General features: G+C 47.3%; 1 protein-coding gene across 10 annotated transcripts in view; it reads left to right on the forward strand.

Moving 5' to 3' along the window:
* Positions 1-12,443, forward strand: part of Ggta1 (glycoprotein alpha-galactosyltransferase 1 (inactive)) — an 80,732-nt gene that overhangs the window by 12,328 nt on the left and 55,961 nt on the right. The window contains exon 1 of one of the 10 annotated variants that reach the window (XM_048432245.3): positions 8,549-8,663. The exons of the other annotated variants lie outside the window; for them this stretch is intronic. Within the exon in view, the coding sequence (XP_048288202.1) occupies positions 8,587-8,663 (77 nt within the window). The 5' untranslated portion in view covers positions 8,549-8,586. Of the gene's footprint in view, positions 1-8,548; positions 8,664-12,443 lie in introns of those variants that run through there. 10 annotated transcript variants of the gene reach the window in all.

Genomic DNA, 12,443 nt, shown 5'->3' on the forward strand with positions numbered 1-12,443 from the left:
GGTTTCAGGTCTAGTGGAAGTTGCTTGCCATCCCTCTGTCGTGAGCGGGGGGGGGGGGGGGACATTATGCAACACTTCTAATAGTGCCACCCCATATGGGCCTGAGGGGTCCTTTATTTCTGTTTTTTCAATCCAGCGCATCTCATTCCCTTTCCTTAAATCCTTCTCCTTTCATGGTCCCCCTTTCTAGTCATAATATACACTCACACTCAAATAACTAATGTACAACATAACTACACATACACAGATATTAGGGGCTAGGGTCAGCAGATGAAAGAGAATGTGGGATGTTTATTTTTCTGAGCTTGGGTTGCCTCAATATAATATCCCCCAGTTTCATCTATTTTCCTGCAAATTTCATTTTTATTTGTAGCTTAATAAAATTCCCGTGTGAATTTATATATCCTGTATTTTTATATCTGCTCACCAGTGGCTGGACAGCTAGTCTGGTTCCGTTTCTTTGCTATTAGGACTAGATCAGCAGTCAACAAGGATCTCTGCGGTAGGCGGAGAGTCCCGGAGTGGTGGAGCTGGGCCACCTGGCAGTTCAGTTTGGTGAGAAGGCTGTGCACAGATTTGCATAGTGGCTCCACTGGTTTGTGTTCCCACCACAGTGAGCAAGGATCCCTCTGGCCTCACATCCTTGCCAGCGTTTGTTGTTTTCTTGAGGATGGCCGTTCTGATCGGGTGAGATGGAATCTCAAAGCCATCTTAATTTGCATTCCCCTGATGGCGGAGGATGTCAAACATGTTTGAAACAACAACAGCAACCCCCCAACAAACCAAAACCAGTTATTGACCAGTTGTGTTTCTTTTGAGAACTGTTCAGCTCGTTGGCCCCCTTGTTGGTTGGAGGGATTTTGGCTTTTTTTCTTCAGTTCTTTACTTCAAGACAGGGTTTCTCTGTGCAGCCCTGGCTGTCCTGGAACTAGCTCTGTAGACCAGGCTGGCCTCAAACTCAGAGGGACTTTTCAGTTCTTTATATCATCTAGATGATAACCTCTGACCAAGTATAGAGACAGCAAAGATCGCATGCTGCGGGCCTTGTTCATGGGTCTGTTTCCTGTGCTGTTGGCTTCCTTCCATCAGGAAGTTCTTATTTGTACCTACATTTTGAAGTGTTTCTCTTTAGAAGTGTAAGGTTTAGCCTTAAAATAAAGTCTTTGATTTCCTTTAAGTTGATTGTGTGTGTGCAAGGTGAGAGACACAGATCCAGTTTCATTCTTCTGTAATATTCTTTTTTTATTTCTTTGTTTTGGCCAGCATCTTTTGTTGAATAGGATTTTTTTCCAGTTATGTTATTGATACCATTATCAAAATGTAGTTATCACAATTGTGACCAAGATTTCTGTCCTACCTGGTTTTTTCTGTTGACAGAGGTTTCTGTCTTGCCCAGTCCCAAAGAAATCACACAGAGGTCTAGATTAATTATAAACTGATTGGCCTAGTAGCTCAGACTTCTTATTAACTCTTATAACTTATATTAGCACATTATTCTTGTCTATGTTAGCCACGTGGCTTGGTACCTTATTTGGTGAGGCAGTCACATCCTGCTTCTTCTGTGTCTGGGTCATGACTGCAGACTGAGCTTTCCTCTTCCCAGAATTCTCCTGTTCCCATTGCCCCGTCTCTACTTCCTGCCTGGGTACTGGCCAGTCAACGTTTTATTAAAATACAATTGACAGGGTACAAACCATTGTCCCAGAGCAATTTCTGATGGTTGTTTTACACATCAGTACTTGCGCCATTGCCACGCCGTCTCTGTCACTGGGCTCAGTAGGATAGCTTAAGTTCAGGTATTGTGCCTTCTCTAGCACTGTTCTTTCCGCTTAGCATTGAGTTGACTATCTGTGGTCTTTTGTGTTTCTGTCTGAATTTTCAGATCGTTCTTTCTAGTTCCATCAAGAATATCATTGAAGTTTTGATAGGGATTGCACTGAATTTGTAGATTATTTCTACACATCTAATAGTGGTGTAGATATTTCTCATTCTCAGTACTGCCAACCCACGAGCATGAAAAGTCTTTGCATTATCTATTTCTACTTTAATTTATTTTTTTCAATGTCTTAAAGTTTTCGCTGTAGAGGTTTTCACCTCTTTTGTTAGGGTTATTCCTAGGCTTATTGTTTCTTTATCTTGAGAATGGAATTGAGAATGGAATATTTTTCCTAATATTTTTCCTTAGTTGAGTTCATTTTTGGCACATATAAAACCTACAGGCTTTTTTTTTTTCCTCTTGCAACTTTACTAAAAATGTTTTTCAGATCTAAAAGTTTTCTGGTGGAGTCTCTAATGTCCTTTAGTGTAGGACCATGTCGTCCGCAGCTGGGAGCAGTTTGACTTCTTTTCCTGCTTTTATTCCGTTCACATCTTCTTATCTGAGAGTTCTGAGACTTTGAGCCCCGTGCTGATGGGTGGAGGAAGTGGATACCCATTTCTTTCCGGAATTCACAGGGAGTGCTCTGATCCTTACTGTAAGTTTGCTACATACAGCCTTTATTTATGCTGGCAATGTTCCATGGCTCCTAGTTCCTAGCATACTTTTTATCATAAAGCATATTAAACCTTCAGGTGTCTTTCTATACCAAGGTGAACATGTATATCTATGTGATTGGTCATATTTACTGGTTTGCATATGTGGAACCAACCTTGGATCTCTGGGATGAAACCAACTGGTTATGATGTTTTTGATTTTCTTGTTTGTTTTTATCTTAAGACTAAAAGCCTTATGTGTCCGAGTTGTTTGCCTGCATGTGTATATATGCATCGTGTGTGTGTGGCACCTCTGGAGGACAGAATTGGGTATCAGACCCTTTGGAACCAGAGTTAGACAGTTGTCAGCTGCCATGTGTGTGCTGGGAAGCAAATCTCTGTCCTCTGCAGGAAAATTCTCTTAATGATGGGGCCGTTTCTCCAGTTCTGCTAGTGTGTTCTTGGATTTTGTTAAAAGTTCTTGCATCTCTGTTCATCAGGGAAGCTGGGCTGTAGTTTTCTTTTTCGTTGTGTTTTTATCTGGCCTTGGTGTCAGTAATGCTGGCTTTATAAGAGTTTGGGAGTGTCTCTTCCTGTCCTATTTTGTGGACAGTTTTAGGGGTGCTACTAGGTCTTCCTTAAGAGTGGGAACTGAGGCTGAGAGATGGCTGCTCTCCCAGAGGACCAGAGTTCGATTCTTAGAACCGACAGGCAACTCACAGCCAGCTGGAACACCATGCCAGGGGATCACAGAGGATCTGATACCCTCTTCTGACTTCCATGGGCATTGCATGCGTGTGGTACACGTACATGCAGGCAGAAACATTCATATAAATAAAAGAAATTAAATTAGAATAATAAAATCATCTTTTAAAATGAAGTTTGGAACTCAGTGAATCTTTATGGTCCTGTTTATTTTTTGTTGTGAGGAGCACATGTCCCTCTGGTCACACCAGTGACCAAGCCCGTCCCTGAGTTATCTCTAACTGCCAGGTTCTACCTGCAAAATATTCTAATCTACCCTAACTGTTGAACCCTGCCCCCACCCTACAGAGTAAAAAGCCCAGTCTCTGGACGAAATCCTACCAGTCTCCACCCTGGAAGGTCCCACCCTTTCCCAAGAAGCTCTATATAAGCCTCGTATCCTGTTCAGTTTGCTGTGTTTTTGCACAAGCAGAGGCAGTCACCCTCCTGGGTTTTTCCCTCCCAATAAATCTCTTGTGCGAGGTTTGTTGTGTGCTGTGATTCTGTGGTATTCCTTGGCTCTCAGCTGACAGAATACCTTCCCATTTAAGCTGTAATGCTGACAAAGAGACTTAATTAATTCCTGCTTTAGGCTCATTGTTTTAGGTATGTTCAAGATGTTTCAGTCTTCTTAAGCCAGAAATGTTAAAGCTGTTTACTTGGGAAGTCCTGGGAAAGAGATCAAACAATCACAGAGCTACAGTGAGGTGAGGTGGGGGCAGGGCCTTTTAGAGCGGAAAGGATTAGTAAAGTCTGGGTTCATGCTGGGTTTGGTGGTATATACCAGCAACTCAGGAGGCAGAGGCAGGTGGATCTCTGTGAGTTCTAGGCCAGGGGTACATAGTGAGATTAAAAAAAAAAACCACCAAACAAACAAACAAACAAACAAAAACCTAGGTGTAGAAGATAATGGAGGTTTTTGTTGAGTCTCCCTTGCTCCCAACTCCTTATCATAGTACGTGTGCATCTTCGTAACCTGGACTTGCTATCTCATGTACACAGTGCACATCAGTTACCTCCTGCTGCAGTCATGCTGTGTTCCAACCTCTAGAGCGCTTCTTCTCAGTGACTATTGTTCACGGAGGATATCCGTACAAGGATGTTCCGGACCATGGTCTTATGGCTCTTCTCTAGTCGTCAGTAAACCAGGTTTATTCCAAGTGTCCACTTTCTGAGGGCCTGGGTTGAGGGAGCTGCTTCTGTCTGTGTGCGTCGTTTTCATCTTTAGAGACAGAACAAGAACAAGATGACCTGATGCCTCTTCAGATGTCCTCTCTGTAGATGTCTCAGCATCCTCTCTGTACATGTCTCAGCATCCTCTCTGTATGTGTCTCAGCATCCTCTCTGCACATGTCTCAGTATCCTCTCTGTAGATGTCTCAGCATCCTCTCTGTAGATGTCTCAGCATCCTCTCTGTAGATGTCTCAGCATCCTCTCTGTACATGTCTCAGCATCTTCTCTGTACATGTCTCAGCATCCTCTCTGTACATGTCTCAGCATCCTCTCTGTACATGTCTCAGCATCCTCTCTGTACATGTCTCAGCATCCTCTCTGTACATGTCTCAGCATCCTCTCTGTAGATGTCTCAGCATCCTCTCTGTATGTGTCTTGGCATCCTCTCTGTACATGTCTCAGCATCCTCTCTGTACATGTCTCAGCATCCTCTCTGTACATGTCTCAGCATCCTCTCTGTACATGTCTCAGCATCCTCTCTGTACATGTCTCAGCATCCTCTCTGTACGTGTCTCGGCATCCTCTCTGTACATGTCTCAGCATCCTCTCTGTACGTGTCTCAGCATCCTCTCTGTACGTGTCTCAGCATCCTCTCTGTACGTGTCTCAGCATCCTCTCTGTACGTGTCTCAGCATCTTCTCTGTACATGTCTCAGCATCCTCTCTGTACGTGTCTCAGCATCCTCTCTGTACGTGTCTCAGCATCCTCTCTGTATGTGTCTCAGCATCCTCTCTGTACGTGTCTCAGCATCCTCTCTGTACGTGTCTCAGCATCCTCTCTGTACGTGTCTCAGCATCCTCTCTGTACATGTCTCAGCATCCTCTCTGTACGTGTCTCAGCATCCTCTCTGTACGTGTCTCAGCATCCTCTCTGTACGTGTCTCAGCATCCTCTCTGTACGTGTCTCAGCATCCTCTCTGTACGTGTCTCAGCATCCTCTCTGTACGTGTCTCAGCATCCTCTCTGTACGTGTCTCAGCATCCTCTCTGTACGTGTCTCAGCATCCTCTCTGTACGTGTCTCAGCATCCTCTCTGTACGTGTCTCAGCATCCTCTCTGTACGTGTCTCAGCATCCTCTCTGTACGTGTCTCAGCATCCTCTCTGTACGTGTCTCAGCATCCTCTCTGTACATGTCTCAGCATCCTCTCTGTAGATGTCTCAGCATCCTCTCTGTACATGTCTCAGCATCCTCTCTGCAGATGTCTCAGCATCCTCTCTGTAGATGTCTCAGCATCCTCTCTGTACATGTCTCAGCATCCTCTCTGTACGTGTCTCAGCATCCTCTCTGTACGTGTCTCAGCATCCTCTCTGTACGTGTCTCAGCATCCTCTCTGTACGTGTCTCAGCATCCTCTCTGTACGTGTCTCGGCATCCTCTCTGTACGTGTCTCGGCATCCTCTCTGTACGTGTCTCGGCATCCTCTCTGTACGTGTCTCGGCATCCTCTCTGTACGTGTCTCAGCATCCTCTCTGTACGTGTCTCAGCATCCTCTCTGTACGTGTCTCAGCATCCTCTCTGTACGTGTCTCAGCATCCTCTCTGTACGTGTCTCAGCATCCTCTCTGCAGATGTCTCAGCATCCTCTCTGTAGATGTCTCAGCATCCTCTCTGTAGATGTCTCAGCATCCTCTCTGTAGATGTCTCAGCATCCTCTCTGTACATGTCTCAGCATCCTCTCTGCAGATGTCTCAGCATCCTCTCTGTAGATGTCTCAGCATCCTCTCTGTACATGTCTCAGCATCCTCTCTGCAGATGTCTCAGCATCCTCTCTGTACGTGTCTCAGCATCCTCTCTGTACATGTCTCAGCATCCTCTCTGTACGTGTCTCAGCATCCTCTCTGTGCGTGTCTCAGCATCCTCTCTGTACGTGTCTCAGCATCCTCTCTGTACGTGTCTCAGCATCCTCTCTGTACGTGTCTCAGCATCCTCTCTGTACGTGTCTCAGCATCCTCTCTGTACGTGTCTCAGCATCCTCTCTGTACATGTCTCAGCATCCTCTCTGTACATGTCTCAGCATCCTCTCTGTACATGTCTCAGCATCCTCTCTGTACATGTCTCAGCATCCTCTCTGTACGTGTCTCAGCATCCTCTCTGTACGTGTCTCAGCATCCTCTCTGTAGATGTCTCAGCATTCTCTCTGTAGATGTCTCAGCATCCTCTCTGTACATGTCTCAGCATCCTCTCTGTAGATGTCTCAGCATTCTCTCTGCAGATGTCTCAGCATCCTCTCTGTACATGTCTCAGCATTCTCTCTGTACATGTCTCAGCATCCTCTCTGTAGATGTCTCAGCATCCTCTCTGTAGATGTCTCAGCATCCTCTCTGTACGTGTCTCAGCATCCTCTCTGTATGTGTCTCAGCATCCTCTCTGTAGATGTCTCAGCATCCTCTCTGTAGATGTCTCAGCATCCTCTCTGTATGTGTCTCAGCATCCTCTCTGTAGATGTCTCAGCATCCTCTCTGCAGATGTCTCAGCATCCTCTCTGTACGTGTCTCAGCATCCTCTCTGTACATGTCTCAGTATCCTCTCTTTACATGTCTCAGCATCCTCTCTGTACATGTCTCAGCATCCTCTCTGTACGTGTCTCAGCATCCTCTCTGTAGATGTCTCAGCATCCTCTCTGTATGTGTCTCAGCATCTTCTCTGTACATGTCTCAGCATCCTCTTTATATGTGTCTCAGCATCCTCTCTGTACATGTCTCAGCATCCTCTCTGTACGTGTCTCAGCATCCTCTCTGTACATGTCTCAGCATCCTCTCTGTACATGTCTCAGCATCCTCGTCTCAGCATCCTCTCTGCACGAGACCATTATCACTTCCACCCAGTTTTCAGTAATCATAGCCAGTCACATGACCAAATAAAATATCAGCGGGGCATAGATCTATGCCTTGCTTATTTTCAGGGAATCAGTACTTTGAAATAATCATCTAATTGACCACCTATGTTTGTCGATCAAATAGTTTCCTCATTATTTATTGAGGGCACACTTCCAGACCCCAGTGGCTGCCTGAAATCTATAGAATTTTTTATATACTGTTTTTTTCTATGGCTACTTAGGAACCACGGGACTGTGTCACCTGTGATGTCACTGCAGTCAGAGCCCTCTCACCAGATAGAATGCTGATTGGGTGTTTTGATCTTTCTAAGCACACGTTCCTTGTGCTGCAAAGGTTGCACTTTGGCCTTGACCTTAACCTCCCCCCCCCATACAAATCTCTACTCCAGCCTCAGAAATTACTGCAGTTCCTGGGGCCCCCTTATCCCTGTTTAGAATGCCCCCTTACTCCCTCCGAAGTTTAGCCTCTATAGACTCCTATTCATCCTTCAAGACCCAGTTGAACCATTGCCCTTTCTCTGAAGTCAGTCTCTTTGTCGTGTCCTAGGTGGGTTAGACATTCCTTCCTTCTCTGCCAGCACCCTGGGTATCCCGCGGGGTGAACCTCAGCTGCATGCCTGCCAGGTGCCATTATTTCTTCCCTCCTGAGCTGTGAACTGATGGCTCTGAAGAGTTAGTTCACGGTTGGCTTTATAGACCCCAGAGTTCTCTGGATGGCACACCTTGGTGGTTGGTGTGGCCTGTGGTGAACACTGCCTTGGCCCTTTTTCCTTCCTTCCTTCCTTCCTTCCTTCCTTCCTTCCTTCCTTCCTTCCTTCCTTCCTTCCTTCCTTCCTTCTTTAGATTTTGAGTATAAGTGTTGTTCCTGCATGTGTGTATGTGTACTGTGTGTGTGCCTGGTGTCTGCAGAGGTCCGAAGAGGCCATTGAATCCATTGGAAAGGAGTTACAGATGACTGTGAGCCACATGTGAGTGTGGAGAATAAACCCAGTCCTTCCGAGGAACGAGTGCTCTTAGCCTCCAAACTATTCTCCAGTCCTGCTTCATTCCTTAATGGCTATCACACTTGAGTCCTGCTGTGTAGATGGGCTCCTGGGGACATGGCTTTCCCTCCTCAGAGGAGGCATTTGGGAAGTAAAATGAGTAGTTGAGACCTAGGCCAGACTGTAGGCAGAAGGGTCACCATGTAGCATGCTTACCCAGCATTATTTCTGAGACTCCTCCAGCGCTAAAAAGAGAACTTACAAATGGATTGTCTAGGTCTCTGGCCAGGGCTGGTTTTATCCTCGTGCCCAGTCTCCACATGAAGACTGTCGAGCTCTGGGACGTGAAATTGAGAGAAACGGTGGGAATTTCCTGTGGAAGCAAGGCCCACAGAGAGTGAGTAAGATGGAGGAGGGGTATGCAGACAGGGAGGTGGGAAGCTGAGAGAAGGGTGGGGCTGGGAGGGAGGCAGACCCTGGGAGAATTGCAGGACTCTGGCGGACAGCAGGGAGCAGTCACAGAGTTGATGTGGCCAGAATTGTCTGCGCAGTGGACAGTGGAGAAGTGAGATTGTGTGATCCTGGGAGGACAACAGAATAGGAATTATTTCTCCATTTTACCCATAGGCAAACTAAGGCTTATCCAGGAATGAAGAGCGAAATAGAGAATTGAGTCATACAAGCTAAATCTTGGATTCCAAGAGTGTGGCTGGGAGCCCCTGGGAGAAAGCATTCTGGAGGCAACGCTGGGTCATAGGGAATCAGAGAAGGCTCTTGTCTGAGGCAGAGAGACAGAGACGAGAGAGAGAGAGAGAAAGAGAGAGAGAGACAGCTGCTGGAAATGCTGGGGGTGGTAAGGCATTAGGACTTATTTTGTCTCCCCCCAAGGCCTTACCTGATTACAACCACCACACCCAGTTTTTGAGGTGCCGGGGACCAAACCCATGTCCCCCTGGATGTTGGACAAGCACTCTACCAACTCACTACAGCCCTGCCCCTTGGGCTTGCTGTTAACAAGACTGTCTCACTGGAGTCTGTGGGCCCCTTCTCAGGAGGGTGTCAAATGATCTTTTCACAGGAGTCGATTAAGACTGTTGGGAAACACAACTATTTACAATCATACCATAGCAAAATTACAGTTATGATTTTATGGTGGGGTCCCCAGCTTTAGGAAGGTTGAGAACCACTGATTTAGATGCTTTGGTCTGTGCTCTTCCTCAGGCTGGGTCACTGGGAAGGACTGTGGGATGAAAGTAAGGTGGTCATGTCCCAACTAGCTCTTGTGCTTCTAGCTCTGGTGGTGTGTGAGCCTCCGTTTCCCTGCCAGTCAAACAGCACAGGGCCCAGGCTGGTTGGATAACCTACTTGAGTATCCACAGCCAAGCAAAAGGAAGGATTCCGAACCCACAAAAGTTCTCAAAGCAAAACCTGAAGATAAGGAAGTGCCTGTCATTTCCCGAGGAATCCCAAGTGGTCAGTTCTCTTTACAGTTTGGACAGCCAGCAGTGGCTTGTAGATGCACCTGCCTGGAAACTCACAGTGGCTCTGCCAGCCGTGCAGCACCCACACAGCTGCCCTCGATCCGTTCTTGAGTTTGTTCATTCATTCAGGATTGATGGAGCACTTGCCAAGATGGAGCACCTGCCTGAGGAGAGGTGAAAATCTCGCTTGGGAGACAGTGATTTGACATTGGAGACAGCCTCAGTCCTGGCTGAGGTAGCTAGGGAACGCTTCCCCTTCCCTCACAGATGTGACCTTCGCTCTGAGAGTGAAGAGGAAGTTTCTGAGGCAGAGGAACCCTCGGTGGGAACCAACCGTCCCACCCTCCCTGCAGCTGCTCCAGAATGCTGAGAACACTCATGGCTGGAGGTAGAAAGGAAGCCAGAGGAGGGAGCTGTTTAGAGGGGTGAATTAGTGTTCGCCACATCCAGGGAGCAGCTGCCTGCCTTCCTCCCACTTCCAGAAGACCGAGAGTGCTTATGTGGCTGGCCAGCTGTCCCTAGGAGGAACTTGTCTGCCATCGGTCAGGGAGAAGCCACAGATGGTACGCACAAAATTAGCAACAAGGTTGAGGGAACTTGGCTCCCAAGGGTAAGAGCACAGTCCGGGGTTGCTGATGGATGTCTGTAGATTCTTAGGAACATCTGGCTTGTGTGTTAGCCAGTACCATGCAGAGGAAGGGTAGATATAGTATTTGTACATGCCAACTGGACTGAGCACTTGGGATGCCATCTTTACTATGTCCTGAATGAAAGCCACTGCAGAGGTGCACAGTGACTCTGAGTCCAAACACCAAATCCCCAGATGTGTCAATCAGAGATGGTGGGCGTAGAGCACAGAGGGAGACAACAGCACCCGGGCCAGACAAGGCATGCCCAAAAGGCTGTGTGCTGCCGCAGGGTCACGGGACCCACAGGTTGAGAACTGCTGACGTAGAGGATCTAGAGTTTGCGGTGGAGCCTTATGCAAAGAGTCTCTGTGAGGCCCCTTTCGATTGTAGCCTCTTTGATTCACTTTAACAATTAGGAACCCCTCCCACTTCAGTCCTGGCCTAGTGCTGGGGAGAGAACACAGGGCTTTATGCTTGTTGGGTAAACACTCTACCACTGAGCTGTGTACCCAGCCCCAAAAAGCCAAAGGGCCAGGCTGTGGTTCAGCTGGTCGAGTGCCTAGCATGCGTATAGACGTGTTTTGTTGCCAGCGCAGCACAAATGGGGCATGCATGGTGGTGCACTTGGGTGGTAGAGGCAGGAGGATTGGAAGGTAATCACTGGTTACATAGCTGTCCTGGGATACTGGAGACTTGGATACCCTTTGAGGTGAGATTTCACTGTGTAGCCCTGGCTGGACTCGAACTCGTTATGTAGTACAGGCTGGCCTTGAACTTAGAGATCTACATCTGCCTCCTGAGTGCTGAAACTAAAGGTGTTTAGTTTCACTTCCATCAAAAAGAACCATACTCTTTTAAACAAATAGATCTACCAAGCCACCCTAAATGCCCACACGTTAAGGGCTAACAACCACCTTCCCAGGGGTGGGGGGGCTAGGAACTCCTTCCTCATTCCCAAGAAAAACACAGCCTCTCACAGTGGCAGGTGGTGTTAGCAGATGTTTGGTGTCTAGTTCTTCCAAAGACAGCGCCTTGCTGTGTGGCGTTTGTCAGTTTTCACAGTGTAAATATTTCCATCCTGTCCACTTGCAGTTGTTGCCTGAGGAACGAAGGGAAGGCGCAGGGGAGCTTGCAGCGGTGTGCCATTTTCCGCTCTGCCTATGTTCAAGTTGATAAAAGTGAACCCAGAGGGTAGCTAACAACGATCAGAAAGGAGGGGCGGTTGCCACCTTCCCTCTTGGTATGACTCACTGTGACACTTGTCAATGTGTCTGACTGAACCTTATTTCTATGGCCTCCTGGTTGTCACACACTTACGTATACATTTCTGAAAACAATCTACTGAGCTCATTTAGCATATTGTTCGGGGCTGATTGCTCGGTGTGGGGTCACCTTCTGGGGCATCCGCTAACTGAAGCGACTGTTGAAAGAGTTCCCGGTCAGATCCTCCCCTGACCTGAGTTACTCTGTCAAGGTCTTCTGTTAGAGCCTGGAGTGGTAGCTGAGGTGTTGAACACACTTGTAATCCCAGCACTTGGGAGGTGGGAGAAAGGGTGATCGGGAGTCCAAAGCCATCCTCACCAACACTGAATTAGAGGTCAGCCTGGCTACACTCACAGGCACACACAAACACACACAAACACACAAACTCACACACACTCACAGGCTCACACACACTCACAGGCTCACACACACACTCACAGGCTCACACATACACACACATTACACTCACACCCCACACACCTGTACACACACACACACAAACACTCACAGGCTCACACACACACTCATACATACACTCATAGGCTCACACACACATACACATACACACATACTGCACTCACTCCCCACACACCTATACACACACACTCACACCCACACCTCTCTCCCTTTCATTTGCTCTCTAACCCTTCTGGACACCTGGGCTTCCTCTCTTTATTCCTTGTTTATAGTTTAGGTTGACTCCGAAGCAGCCCTCTAAGGAAGCGGTTCTTAATCTGTGGGTCTCAACTCCTTTCTTTCAAAGGCAGGGCTGAATGACCTTTCACAGGGTTCACCTAGACTGTC

Source organism: Myodes glareolus, chromosome 21, assembly GCF_982192425.1.
Source record: "Myodes glareolus chromosome 21, mMyoGla1.1, whole genome shotgun sequence".
Lineage (NCBI taxonomy): Eukaryota > Metazoa > Chordata > Mammalia > Rodentia > Cricetidae > Myodes > Myodes glareolus.